The 14,356-nt window shown below is 55.5% G+C and overlaps 2 protein-coding genes across 9 annotated transcripts in view; one reads left to right on the forward strand and one right to left on the reverse strand.

The window, feature by feature from the left end:
• DTX1 (deltex E3 ubiquitin ligase 1) overlaps positions 1-8,605 on the forward strand; it is a gene marked incomplete at both ends in the record, with an annotated part of 35,924 nt that extends 27,319 nt beyond the window's left edge. The window contains 7 exons of the mRNA XM_082667799.1: positions 5,503-5,564; positions 5,924-6,085; positions 6,388-6,449; positions 7,079-7,237; positions 7,333-7,494; positions 7,585-7,674; positions 8,381-8,605. Coding sequence (XP_082523925.1) covers positions 5,503-5,564; positions 5,924-6,085; positions 6,388-6,449; positions 7,079-7,237; positions 7,333-7,494; positions 7,585-7,674; positions 8,381-8,605 — 922 coding nt within the window. The remainder of the gene's footprint in view (positions 1-5,502; positions 5,565-5,923; positions 6,086-6,387; positions 6,450-7,078; positions 7,238-7,332; positions 7,495-7,584; positions 7,675-8,380) is intronic.
• Positions 8,606-11,010: 2,405 nt separating this feature from the next.
• RASAL1 (RAS protein activator like 1) overlaps positions 11,011-14,356 on the reverse strand; it is a gene marked incomplete at its 5' end in the record, with an annotated part of 29,310 nt that continues 25,964 nt past the window's right edge. For 3 of the 8 annotated variants that reach the window (XM_082668087.1, XM_082668084.1, XM_082668081.1), the window contains 5 exons: positions 11,011-11,463; positions 11,736-11,800; positions 12,780-12,900; positions 13,635-13,770; positions 13,858-13,995. In XM_082668087.1, coding sequence (XP_082524213.1) covers positions 11,324-11,463; positions 11,736-11,800; positions 12,780-12,900; positions 13,635-13,770; positions 13,858-13,995 — 600 coding nt within the window. In that variant the 3' untranslated portion in view covers positions 11,011-11,323. Of the gene's footprint in view, positions 11,464-11,723; positions 11,801-12,330; positions 12,901-13,634; positions 13,771-13,857; positions 13,996-14,356 lie in introns of those variants that run through there. The other 5 variants (XM_082668080.1, XM_082668085.1, XM_082668086.1 and 2 more) reach the window with 4 other exon arrangements.

Raw genomic sequence — 14,356 nt, forward strand, 5'->3', positions numbered from 1 at the left:
CTTCTGTGGCAGAGGAAAGAGAGGGAAGCCAAACACCCTAACCCTCTTCCCCAAAGTCGTCCTGGGGAGATTTTTTTCCTCAGATAACAGCCTCCTGCCTCAGTCTCTGAGCCAGGGTGAGAGAACTTGGTTTCGTGTCACATGGCTGAGAAAATAGACTCTGGAGTCTGACATCCTGGGCTCACATTTGGGCTCTACCACTTACTGGCAAGTTACTTCATCTCTCTGGGCCTCAGTCTCCCCCTCTGTAGAATGGGATATCACAGACTTATTGGGACAATTAGATGAGGGAGGGAAGGTCTACAACAGAGTCTGGGACATAGCGAGCTCTTGGAATTTTTGACCCCTGGCCCATCTCTGTGTGGCATGTTCACTGAGACAGTTTCCGGGAAATGTCTGGGTTCCCCCAAACCTTGCCATGGAAGCTCTGCCTTGAGTGGGATGGGGAGCATTTCTGGGAACTTCTTAGAGAAACTTTGCTCGTGCTGTTCCCACGGATGCCCACTTAGTATGCTCACTTCAGAATGAAAGTTGGCACAGAGTCTCCGAGGGCTAAAGGCTTCAGAGGGGCTTCTCTGGGGCAGCTGCTTCAAGGCTCACTTCCAACGTGTGCAAAAAATGCACGGGGAGACGGCGCCAAGCACGTGAGCGTGAGTCATCGGCTTGGAACATCCCCGCAAAATCCAGTCTTCCTTCCTTCCTTCGTGCAACAAGTGTTTCTTGACAATCTACTATGTGCCATGTACTCGCGGCGATGGCAGGTGGTGAGGAAGGTCTTTCTACCGAGGCAGCGCTGAAGCAGACCTCAGGGAGCCACTCAGCATCTGCGGGAAAAGCCTTCAGGCGGAGGGCACAGCAAGTGAAAAGGCCTTGAAAGGGCTCAGCATTTTAGAGCAGAGGTGTGTGGAGTAGAGAGATGGAGGGGGTAGGAGATGAGGTCACAGAGGCAGGGAGGGCCTGGTCATGCTGAAGACTTTATAATATCAGGCTGTGATTAATGCAATGACAAAAAACATTAAGTAAGGTAAGGGCAAAGGCAGAGGGCTTCTCTAGAATGAAGTGGAAGGGAAGATCTCAGATAGGGTGACATTTGAGCAGAAACCTGTGTTAAGTGAGGGAGCAGAGCATGAGGATAATCTGGGGGAGAGCATTCTGGGAGAGTAATCAGCGAGTGCAAAGGCCCTGGGGTGAGGATGGGCCTGGTATGTTTGCAGAATGGCAGGGAGACCAGGGAGGCTGGGGTGGAGTGGGTGAGGGGTGAGCACAGGAGAAACAGAGTTCAAGGGGTAGGTACTGGCTATACTGCATATGGTAAAGAGATTGGATTTTACTCTAAGCAAGGTAAGAGCCACAGGGGGTTGAGGGCAGCGGGAGGAACAGGATCTGATGCAGGGGTGGGCAAGGCAGCGGGACCCATCCCTGCCCTGGGGCAGCCAGGGCTGGCTTCTGGTCAGAGCAGATTTCAAGGCCTGAAGGATTCCTCTGACCCTTTGCCAGGCAGGGCCTCAAGAGGGCGGAGCAGAGAGTGAAGGCCGGCCCCCCTTCCGGGAGGCCTGTGGGCAGCAGTCTCCTGTCCAGGGCAGGAGGATGTTCTCACTGACTCGGAGGAAACAGCGCATCCCACATCAAAAAGGGGCCTGGGTGGCTCCCACGCTCTGGCATCGTGGGAACCCAGCAACCCTGGGTTCTCGCAGGGGGCCCGCAGATTGAGAGAGGCTGGGGGCCACCTGGGGACTGTCCCCCAGCTTGCCGACGGGTAAATAAAAAACAGCCCCACCATCACGCCCCACTCACAACCCTCCTCCCAGGAGCAAGACTGACTTTTGTAACCCAGGGCTCCGTGGTTTTTAAAGCGTGCCTGAGATTGAAGGGCTGCTAAGATCTAAAATATTCCCCTTCTGGGGTCCCTCCTGCCTAACTCCCTGGCAAAGGCTCAGCAAGACCAGTGTCATGAGCTGGACCAGACTTCGGGCATTATATAGACCTGGGGTAGCCAACTGTCCTTGCTGATTGGTAGAGGCTGCCTGGAGAGCTGTGCTGATGATTCTGCTTGGCTTGAGAAAGTGCTGTGATGGATTAGTGATGCCTGCCACAGGTAGGAGACAAGAAGTGGTGGTACTTGTGCCAAATACTTTTCTTTCCACCATTTTACAGATAGCCCTGGAGAGAAGGAAGGATGTTTTCTCATGAGATAGACATGAAGGAAGGAAGGGGATGGGAAGACCTGGATATGTAGAGGACCTTAACAGTGTGTCTACACTAGAAGTGTTTTAGGGACTTCCCTGGTGGTCCAGTGGTTAGGACTATGCATTTCCACCGCAGGGGGCATGGGTTCAAACCCTGGTCAGGGAACTAAGATCCTGCATGCCTAATAATAATAATAATACACTAGAAGGGCTTCCCTGGTGGCACAGTGGTTGAGAGTCTGCCTGCCAATGCAGGGGACACGGATTCAAGCCCTGGTCTGGGAAGATCCCACGTGCTGCGGAGCAACTAGGCCCGTGAGCCACAACTACTGAGCCTGCACATCTGGAGCCTGTGCTCCGCAACAAGAGAGGCCACGACAGTGAGAGGCCCGCGAACCGCGATGAAGAATGGCCCCCACTTGCCGCAACTAAAGAAAGCCCTCGCACAGAAACGAAGACCCAACACAGCCAAAAATAAATAAATTTTAAAAATAAATAAAATAATAATACACTAGTAGTGTTTTGAAGGACAGTTCAGGAGGAGGAGAAGCTGGAGGTGCCTCCACGCTTTCCTGTAAGAGGACGGGGAGGGATGAGACTAGGGTGGTAATGCCCCTGCAAGGAAGGTCCTGGGGGATTATGACGAACCCTGTGAAGGGGCAGATGGGTACTCAGCCCCCATCCCTTGGGTCCCAGCAGGCTGCTGAAGGAGAAAATTAGGACACCTCCGCTCTCACCCCTGCACCAAACTATGAACTTTATGTGTCTTAACTCATTGAACCTCCACAAGACTCTATCCCCATTACAGATGGGGAAACCGAGGCACAGCATCTTTCCCCCTCCCACACCTCAGCTGTCCAGCCCCTGGGGGCCCCCAGGGGTACTTACCCTCCGCTGCACCTCCCTCACAACTCTGGGTCACCAGAGTGTTTGGTGACCCTGATGTCTGCTCCAGATGCTGCCACCCCCAGTAAGAGGGGTCTGGGAGGAGTGCCCTGGCCGACCAGGTGTAAGCCCGTGCCGCTGGGCAGCCACAGAGTGGACGGCTGTGTGTAGTGCGTGTGCGTGTGTTACTGTGTGTGTAAAGTGGAAGTCCCCCAGCCGAGCGTCTACCTGTCATTGTTGGGGAGCATGGGTCATGGTGTCTGTGTGTCCCCACGTGCAGGTGGCAGGGTCCCTTTGCAGGCTGCAGACTGCTGGGTGCTTGTGAGGACCAAGGTGCCTTTACCCCGAATTTGGGGGAGGGGCGGCTGTGGCACGAGAAGAGTCCATTGACTCTTCTCCTGTCCAGTTCATTGTCCTCATGGTGTGTGCACGTGGTATCTCTGTGTGTGCTGTTCCCTGGAGTGTGTGTGTACATGTTTGTATGGTGTTCTCCATGCAGAGGTGTGTGTATCTGTATGAACCTGTGTGTGTTCATGGGGTGTGTTCCCTGAGGTGTGTCTCTGTGTACCTCTGTATGTATGCATGCATGGTGTGTACTGCCTGGTGTGTGTGTGTGTTTGCATGCAAGCGTGTGTGGCACGCTCCCGAAGTATATGTGTGCCTGTGTCTGTATCTGTGTACAGGGAGGGGGCTTCCTGGATTGTGTGTGCATGCCTGTGTGTGCGTGTATCTATCGTGTGTTCCCTGGAGCATGTGTGTACATGCATGGGGGGCATGTTTTCAGGAGTGTGTGCCTGTTTGAGCAGTGTTCTCCGTCTGTGTGTGTGTGTGTGTGTGTGTGTGTGTGTCCTTGTGCATTTGGCGTGTTCTCCAAGTGTACGTGTGCATGTATATATAGCCCATGTTCCCCAGGGGTATGTGTGTGTGTGTTTCTGGACCCACTGCAGCAGCATGAAAACCTGCCAAACGTACTATTTGCTTAAAGACACTTTCCAGCCAGCTTCCTGGTGCCGACTGTACCTGCTGGGGCAGGTGTCCAGGCAGCACTGGCCAGGCTCAGACCTGAGCAGGCAGGCAAAGGGGGCTGCAGCAGCTCCTTCCCCAGCTGTCACTGCCCGCATCCCTTCCTGCACTTCCTCCTGGCACATCCCCAAGCCCCTCAGGCTGCCCTGTGGCTTTTATTACACTCCTTCTCTTCATCAAAACTTACCCTTCCATGCCCATCAACAGGAAGATACCAGTTCATCCACAAAACTAAGCCCTGAAGTCTAGACTCAGGCGGGCACACTGTACAGATCACAACAAGATTTCTCCTTTATTGTCATCCCCATTTTACAGATAAGAAAACAGAGGATCACAGAGGTTAAGTGACTCTCCCAAGCTTATCACTGCAATACTTTCATGGTTTCCTATCCAAGATGGAGAGAAGTTACACTGCAACTTAACTGGGTTCAGGTGCAAGAGAGGTGAAATTAGCCAGGATTACACAGCGATAGTGATGATGGTGGTGATGATGATTAAAGCTATTAGAGTCTTTATTAGGTACCAGGAATTGTGCTCAGCCCTTGACATGCAGAATTTCATTGACTCTTCACAGCAAACTTAAGGAAGGTGCCACATTATCCCCATTTTACTGATGGGGAAACAGGTTTATGAGAGGTGTGATGACGTGTCAACCAGCTGCTTAACGGTCGAGCTGAAATATGAAAGTAGCTCTGGATGATTCCAAAAGCCAGGCCTCTTTGGAGGGAAGGGCAAAGAGGGGAAGCAGGCTACATTTTCCTAGGGCCTCTTCATTTGAAGAGGTGACAGTGCCTTAGTCACAGGAACTGACATCAGTAAATATTCCAGAGGGGGGAAATGTTCATCATCAAATGTCTTTGGGAAACCTGGATTTACCATTGCTAACCATATTTCCTTATGCAGGACTTATCAGAGCCTTTAATATGCCCATATGTGTTGTGAATTTCCAAGTGGGACAGTGAAGTGTTTCCTAACTGATCCCTAAATCCTCCTTTCCCAGAACCTTTTATGGGGATCAGTGCTCCATATAGCAAAGTTTGAGAGCAGCTAGAATGGCTAAATCACAAATAGTTGGGTTTCAGGCACAGTGGCCAATGAAAGGGAGCAGTTGGGAGCCAAGCGCTCTCACCAGGGAGGAGGCCAGCTGTGGAGTAGGGGAGGGTCAGTACTAAGTCTAGGGGTTCATTCCGTTATCACAGGCGCGGAGGTCCTGCTCACACCGAACTCCATAATAGAAGGATGTCAGAGTAGGAATGGAGTTCCCTGGTGGTCGTTCTAGATAACTGGGACAGGCACAAACGGGTCAGAGTATGGCCACGAGCCAGAGCCAGAAGGCAAAGCAGAGTCCCCTGATCTTCTGGTGCCGGGGGGGGGGGGGGGGCTGCAGCCTCTTCTCTTCTCCCCTCAGGGTCCCTGCGCTCCCGGTGAAGAACTTGAATGGTACGGGGCCAGTCCACCCGGCCCTGGCAGGTGAGTCCAGTCCAGGACGGGAAAGAAGGGCGGGGCCCACAAGGTGGCAGCCCCACCTCTCGGCCCCTTGGCCCGTCCCCTTGGAGGGCGTGGCCAAGAGCACACACCCCCTGCCTTTGGGCCATAACACTGGGGTCCATGGGGCCCGCAGAAGGGACTCCACTCGGCTTCAACCTTGGGTGGGAGCTAAAGTGGGCGGGGCCCATCGGGCACCCCACCCACCCATCTGAGGATTCCTGGGCTTACCAGATGGGCGGAGTCTGGGGAGAGACCCCATGGGTCCACGCGATGTTGGGAGAGCAGGGCGGGCGGGACCCGGATGAGCATCCCGCCCCCTGACTGTCGCCGCCGCCCCCCAGGGATGACCGGGATCCTGCTCTGCGCTGCGGGGCTGCCCGTGTGCCTGACGCGGGCCCCCAAGCCCATCCTGCACCCACCGCCCGTGAGCAAGAGCGACGTGAAGCCCGTGCCAGGCGTGCCCGGGGTGTGCCGCAAGACCAAGAAGAAGCACCTCAAGAAGAGTATGCCTCCCGCGCCCGATCCTGACCCCGAACTTGACCCCACTAACCTTTGACCGCAACCCCTCGGGCCCTTCAACTCCAGTTTCGTCTAAAGACTTGTGACCCCATCTCAGTTCTGGTTCCCTGACCCCATTCGCCACCAACTCCGATTACATCAAACCTCGAGCAACCCTTGACATGTGACTCCTGCCAACCCTTACAGCTTCTGACCCCACCCCTCTGACCCGTGACCCTGTCCTCGGCCAAGCCCTCAGGACTAGACTCTGGGTACCCTCAAGCCCACCCCCACTCTGTCCTTGCAGGTAAGAACCCTGAGGATGTGGTCCGAAGGTACATGCAGAAGGTGAAGAACCCACCTGATGAGGTGAGCCCCTAGGGGAGGGTACCTGTGCGGGGGACAGGCAGCCTCACCTCCAGAGATGGAGAGCCCAGCCCTCACCTCCTCACCTGGTTCTAGGTGTTACAGTCTCTTCTCCCAGTTTGTGGGTTTGCCTTCTCACTTTCTTACAGCGTCTTTTGATGAACAGAAATGCTACGTTTAACAGAATCACACTGATCAATCTTAGTTTTGCAGCTTTTTTTTTTTTTTTTTGGCTGCGTTGGGTCTTCGTTGCTGCGCGTGGGTCCTTTCCAGCCGCAGCGAGCGGGGGCCACTCCTGCCTCGGCACGCAGGCCTCTCACCGCAGCAGCCCCTCCTGTTTGCAGCTTATTTTTACCCATATTTTCCACCAAATGTGTTTAAGTTTTGCTTTTGATCGTTAAGCCTTTAATCCTTCTGGAGGGGCGTGTGAGCAAGCCATCTCTTCCTCTGCATGTGTCTGAATTCAGTACCTGGGGGTGTCCTCTCCTTTTGATAGATGGGGACCAGAGAGGGGGTGGTCTCTTGCCCTTGGGGGATAGGGGGTCTGGCCCCTGCCCAGGAGCAGCGCTGACTGGGGAAGGGTGTCCCGCCCTCCCCAGTCCTCAGTCTCCCGTCTGTGCCCCCTCCCCCAGGACTGTACCATCTGCATGGAGCGGCTGGTCACAGCCTCCGGCTACGAGGGCGTGCTTCGGCACAAGGGCGTGCGACCTGAGCTCGTGGGCCGCCTGGGCCGCTGTGGCCACATGTACCACCTGCTGTGCCTCGTGGCCATGTACTCCAATGGCAACAAGGTGGGCTGGGTGGGGCAGTGGGTGGGGAGTAGGCAGGGGGGGCCGGGCGGGGCTAGGACACCTGGGGACTTCACGGCCACTCTCCCCCACCCCAGGATGGCAGCCTGCAGTGCCCCACCTGCAAGGCCATCTATGGGGAGAAGACGGGCACTCAGCCACCCGGGAAGATGGAGTTTCACCTCATCCCCCACTCGCTGCCTGGCTTCGCTGACACCCAGACCATCCGCATCGTCTACGACATCCCCACAGGCATCCAGGTAAGCCCCCAGGCCCCTAGCTTTGAGCCCTCCCGAGGCCACCGCCACCGCCGCTGTCTGCGGTTCAAGCCCCTGCTGCCTCTCCCACAGGGCCCCGAGCACCCCAACCCAGGCAAGAAGTTCACTGCAAGAGGCTTCCCACGCCACTGCTATCTGCCCAACAACGAGAAGGGCCGGAAGGTGGGTGCTGTGAGGGCGCAGGGATGTGGGAGCAGGCTGGGCCCCCAGCCGCCATCAGCTGGACCTGTGGTCCCCGTTCTCCCCAGTCCCTGCACCAGCACTGACTATAACCACCCAGTGTGTGTGTGTGTGTCTGTGTGTCTGTGTTTGTGTGTCTAGCCCTGCCAGTCGCCTCACACACCTCATCTCATTCACCAGCCCGCTGAAGTCAAGGTCTTGACCTCATTTTAGAGATAAAGAAACGAAGCCTCAGAGAGGGCAAGTAACTTGCCCAAGGTCACACAGCTAGCAAACAGTGGAGCCTGGATTTGAACCCAAGCAGTCTAGGTTCTTCACTGCCACGCTAGAGACTGTCTGCTTTTACTTTTTGTTTTTCAAGAGAAGCCAGAAATTCTGATTTTCACGTGAAATCCCCAGGTTTTTGAATATTGCCAACGAAGTCACAAAGTGGCTCTTTGATACAGCATGAGGTCCAAACCAAACACAGCTGAGGGCCATCAGTTTGAGACCCTTCGCCCCAGAGAAACAGGCTGATAACATGGAAAGTGCTTTTACTGAGGGAGCTCAGAGTGGGAGCCAGTCTAGGGAAGGAAGTGGCCAAGCCGGGCAGCCGCAGGGAATCCTGCAGGGGAGCCACAGTGTGGTCAGGGAGGGACTCAGGCTGTGGGTGGGGCTGGCTGTGACCCTTGCCTGCCCCGCCCTCCAGGTGCTGAGGCTGCTCATCACCGCCTGGGAGCGGAGACTTATCTTCACCATCGGCACATCCAACACCACGGGCGAGTCGGACACCGTGGTGTGGAACGAGATCCACCACAAGACCGAGTTTGGATCCAACCTCACGGGCCACGGCTACCCAGACGCTAGCTACCTAGACAACGTGCTGGCAGAGCTCACAGCCCAGGGTGTGTCCGAGGCTGTGGCCAAGGCCTGAGGCCCAAGGCTGTCCACTTTCCCTCCTGCTTTGCCCCTGGTCCAGCACATGCAGCACATGCCTCCCTCTGCCAGGTGTGCCCTGGCAGCCCAGGTTCAGGGCTGGGGAGGAGCCTGCAGGAGGAACCAGAAGCGTTCCCGGGATTTGGCTTGTAGCAGTTGGGATGATGGGAGGACGGCGGGCCAGCCGGCTTCGACCCTAGCTACCTGAGAGGGTCGCAAGGGTGTACCGGAAACCACAGCAACCTCCCTACCAAAAAGACAGAGAGCCCCACCCCCTCACGCAAACACACGTGTCCTGTTGAACACATGCACGCACACCCACGTGCCTCTACTTACCCCCAGACTGGGGGGGAAGAGACAGAAAGACCCCTGTGATGATACTCCATGTGGATTCCCATCTGTGTCTCTATCACATCTGTACAGGCTTGTCTGCAAACAAAAGGACTCGGGTCAAGCACTTGGGGGCTTGGTGAGGGTCCGGGAGAAAAGGGGGCACTTGGGAGCCTCAGCCTCCCCCCATCTCTGCCACCCGCTGATGGGCAGCTGTGGGCCCACAGGGTGGAAGCTCCCAGAATATTCAGCAGTTTTGCAAAGGGGCGGGCCAGGGAGACAGACGAGGAGAATCTTATTTTGTGCTTGTGTCTCTTCATCCTTCTGCGACCCTGACCTCCTTCTTCTCCCCTGCCATCCCCAGGCCTTATGTCTGTCCCTGATAAAGGCACTGTTTTCCTTTCCTCCCCACCCCATTCTCTCCACCAAATCGCTCCCAATGTCAAGATCCAAAGGCTGGAGCATCTGGCTTCAGGAGTGAGACAAGGAGGGCCTGGCTTAGGCCAGCAGGTTTAAAAAGCAGACCGGACAGCAAAGAGTCCATTTCCCTTTCCTTGGAAGTGGGCAGCGGGGTGGCTGATGGTCTCGGCCAACCAGGGGCCTGTTGCCCAGGCAACTCACCAGCTCTGCCTCTGTTGATTGGCTGCCACGGCGGAAGTCAGCCAAGATTTAAAGGGACGCCAGTGATTGCTCTTTTGAAAATCTACCAGTCCCACTGTGGGTGGAGAAATAAATGGTCTTTCTCCTCCTCCGCTGGGTCTTTTCCTGTCAAGAAGGGGTGTGCGTGGCTCTGTTTCTGGGGGCTTTCGGTCCATCCCATGGGGGCGCTTGCAACAAAATGACCCAGGACCATTGCCCCGTCAGCCTTGGGCAGCTGGAGATGGAGAGTCCCCATACTTCTCTTGTCCTGGGGCAGGCAGGGGGTGTGATGGTGGCAGAGGCAGACCCTCCCAATCCTAGTCCCCAAGAGGGCACAGGTGAAAGCTCTGCTCTCAAGCACGCGCACGGCAATGCACACAGCTGCTCCCTGGTACAATTACTAGGAACCAGGAACTCAGGCTGGGAGCTGCCAGCCTCCTGGAAAATATGGAGGAGCTGGGAGACGCCGTGATCGGCTCGTTGGAACCTCAGCGCCCCAGCCTCTGCCCTCAGGGAGGAGGACCAGGTTCTGTCTAGAGAGAGACAGGGACGTATCCCGGGATCTGCAGCAAGTCTCCTGTCAGTCTCTGCAACATCCCAGGATGCTAGGAAGCTGTGGTGGACGCCACGGCTCCAGGCGACCCCTTCCGGCCACGCTCAGGATAGCACTGCATCTGGTCCATGTTACCGCCACCACACCCCACTCCCCCAGCCAGATAGGCTTAGGTTTCTGTCCTACCCTCTAGTCACACAAAACTGGAAATGAGTCTTTGGAGGCCCTTCCAATTCTGCCAGTTGGGTGTTCCCAAACACTTTACCTTCTGTGATTAATTCTCAAACAAAATCTCACCTCAATATACAAAACCACCCAGCCCCATGGTCCTCAAATCTCATGTGCAACCACATCACCTGTGGAACTTGTTTCAAACCCTGATTCCTGCCCTCACGCTCCCTCAGATGCTGATTCAGGAGATCTGGAGGCGGTCCCAGGAATCTGCATTTCTAGCAGACAACCTGAGGGTGGGCTTTGAACCACAGTCTGAGAAATCCCTCCCTGGCTCCCACGCTATCCCCATGGAACCCATTTTGAAAACCACACATCTAGACTCACTCCCTCCTCATTTTATACAGGGTAAACTGAGGCTCAAAGAGAGGGAAAGAGCCTGGTCCAAAGCCTCCCGAGGGTCTGAGTCACGCACGCTGGGCTCTCGGCCTCAGTTATTCCTGAGGGCACCTGATTCTGGAGGCTTGTGGTTAGGATTCTCGGCCAAGGACAGGGTTCAGGAGGATCAATGTGGCTACAGGGATTGGCAGACATGAAAACAGAAGGGCTGAGCCTGTTTAGTGCCTATCTGGGCCAACAAGGCCACATGGGCATCAGGGATTCAGGTACAGCCGTATCCAGCAGCTCAGGGCCAGGCTGGCCATGTCAGTGTGGGCAGAGGCCAGTCCTGTGAAGCAGAAACCTCAGGCTGAGACAAGTGGGTCAGGTTCCTTATTCCATCCACTCCAGAGTGCCTCAACCCAGAGGGTAAGACTCATTCAGTGCAAGGATGGTCCCCTGCCAAAGGGTTTCCATGCCTGGGTTCTCAGCTTAGGACACATGGGATTAGGATATCTCCAGGAGCCTGCAAGCCACAGCAGCCACGAGGTACCAGACAGCCACGAGGAGACTCCTGGGCCAGGGGACGCTGAGAAGGGCCCACCGGCTCCTTTCGCCTCCTTTCAGGCTGGCTCTGGCGTGTCCTCAGGGCCTCAGGGGGCCCGGGGCCACCTTCCGCTGCTCCTGAGGCTGGAACTCCTCATGGGCTTGATCCAGGTCTGCGAGCACCTCCAGCAGACGGGCAGCTGCCTCTCTCTGGTGAGCCAGGGCAGCAGGACAGGCCCCTGGGAGAAAGAAAAGGAGGCCACAGGGGCTCAGCGAGGCCAGGGCAGGCTGCTGTAATTCAGATCCAGTGGCTTCCTCAGGCCCCATATGTGCCTGGTGCCCTGAGATCCTAAAATGTGCCCGGGCCGCATACACACAGCCACTGGCCTGCTGGTGGACTGGAAAGAGGAGAGTGGGAGGGGAGGACAGGGCGGGGTGCTGAGCAAGTTGTGGGAGGTATCAGAGAGGGCAAAGAAAAGGGACCTCCTTATCCCCTTACCTTCCGTGGCACTGGAGCCCTTCTCTGTGTCTGCCTCGGGAGTCGTATCCAGGGTGGAATCCTCCAGGAATTTCATCCTGAAAGTTAAGAGGGGGAAAAGCAAGCTGGTTCCTGAGTCCCAATGCTGCTCTCGAACCCAGAGATTCTGCTGGTTGACGGAGACATTACAGGTTCCCACTAAACCATCCTCATCATCACAGCAAACATTTATAGCATGTCAGATCCTATTCTAAGCCCTTTACATGTTTAAACTCATTTAATTAGCACAAAACACATGTAGGTACTTACTGTTAGCTCCGTTATACAGATGATCACTGAGACACAGAGAAGTAATGTAACTTACCTAAGGTCACAGAGCATAATAATAATTGTTACCCTTTATTGAAAGCTAATTATGTGGCCAGGCACCTACAAAGTGCTTTACCTGTATTAACTCATTTGTTCCTTAGGACAACCCCATGAGGTATGTACAATTGGTACCCTTATTTTCCAGATGAGGAAACTGAGGTAGAGAAGGTAAGCAACTCGCCCGAGATCACACAGCCAGTGAGTAGCCAGTCCAGGATTTGAACCCAGGCAGGCCAGCTTCAGAATCCACACTATGAGTTGGAACACATCTCCGTCACTGAATGACAGTGATCCTGAGGCCAGCCAGCAAGGTGGAGGGACACATCCAAGCTCTGTGCCCTGTGTCTCTGGAGTCCTGGGTATCAAAAGATCCCAAGATCCATGGGACTTCCCTGGCGGTCCAGTGGTTAAGATTCTGTGCATCCAATGCAGTGGGTGCGGGTTCGATCCCTCGTCAGGGAACTAAGACCCCACATGCTGCGTAGCATGACCAAAAAGTAAAAATTTAAAAAAAAAAAAAAGATCCCAAGATCCAGTTCCACATTAGGGTCCGCCTGAGGATGCTTCCCCGTCCTTCCCTGGAGCCTGCGCCCCCGGAAGCTCATCAGATGCACATGGAAAGAAAGAACATGTGGACGTGGGAGGGCACAGTGGGTAGCTGCCCCAGCAGGGCATAGTGAAGTGGGTTGGGTGGTGGGGAGGACCCACCTGAGCCGGTCCCGCCCTAGAAGCAACTGCCGATACACCATTTGGGTCTCAGCGTCGGGATCCAGCGGGTCACTCCAGTCCCCCAGGGTGACGGCTGAGTGTGTGCGGCTGCAACCGGCAGCTGAGGGGAACACGGCATCATCATTAACCTCCCATTCCCCTTTCAGAAGCCCCATGGCCAAGCCCTGCCCCTCTGCCTCTAAAATCACCCTTCAAACCTACTACTTCCCTCAGCCCCACCGCCTCAACCTTCACCCAGAAGAGCCATAGTCTCACTTCTCTCCATCCCCCTCCCACATTCTACGCTCTAGCCACAGACATTTTTCAATCCTTCAGCCCACGTTTGCTCTGCCTGGAACACTCTTCCTTCCTCCAACTTCACTACTTAACTCTTATCCTTCTCAGGTCACATTTAAGTGGCACCTACTCCAGGAAGCCCTTCTTGCTGTCCTACCCTGGGGCTGGGTCAGAGGTGTTCTCTGGAGTCTCAAAAGCCACACCTTGGCACTTGTAACACTGTATTACAATGGTCTGGTTATTCACTTGTTTTCCTTGAGAGCAAGCCTGATGTCTGTGTACCACTAGACGCCCGGTGTTTAGTGGGTGCTTGAAAGGTATCTGTGTGCCAGGCAGTGTTCTAATCGCTTTGCATATGTCAACTTATTTACTCCTCACAGCAGCCCTACAAGGTGGACACTATTATCAACCCCATTTCACACTTGGGGAGACTTCAAGGCAAGAGAGAGGTTAAGGAACTCGCCCAAAGTTGCAGCGCCAACCCAGATGAGGTGGGACACTCTCTGATTGACAGGTGTGGAGGGCGGGGCCTGAGTCCGCCCCTCCCCGCCCCCTCACCTGAGCGCTCGGCCTGGAGGCAGCAGGTCCAGTGCGCGCTGCGGAACGCACCGGGGTGCCAAGCGGCCAGCTTGTCCGGATTGGGGGCGCTGGCCTTGCGCAGGGCCGATAGCCACTGGTTGAGCTCGTTCACGTTCTTCAGGGAGTTGGTGGGGGGCGGTCAGAGGTGGGGTTTGACCCAAGGGGCTCCCTCCGCTCCTCCCTCATATTCGCAGCGCCTCACCTTGCACTGGAGGTAGGTGGTGTGCAGCGCTCCCGCGCCGTCCTGCGTCACCACCTGCATCACGTGCGGCAGCTGGAAGGCGCCCTCGTCCACGCGCTCCACGGCGCGGATGTGCGACACCGGCATGGAGGATCGCGTCTGTGAGAGAGGACTGTCGCTGCCGGGCCGGCCGGGGGCTGGGGCTGGCGTGGCTGTGCCCAGGGACAGCTTTCCTGTGGGTGTGTGCCTTGGCGTGGGGACATTCACCCCGCGCATCTGTGCTATGTGCGTGTCCACTTGGCAGTTCCGTGAGTCCTGCAGTTCCGGCCCATCACTCTCTAAGTGACAACGTCTCTGGACAGCAGTTTCCACCATCGCAACCCCGACACAGCGCTTGAGATGTAGTTTAAGCACGATACATTTCTCAACTTATTTCATCATTACAACACATTTCTGAGGCTGGGTCTATTATTCCTCCCAACTTATAGATGAGGAAACTGAGGCACAAGAGGATTAAAGG

Source organism: Grampus griseus, assembly GCF_964374135.1.
Source record: "Grampus griseus genome assembly, chromosome: 12".
NCBI lineage: Eukaryota > Metazoa > Chordata > Mammalia > Artiodactyla > Delphinidae > Grampus > Grampus griseus.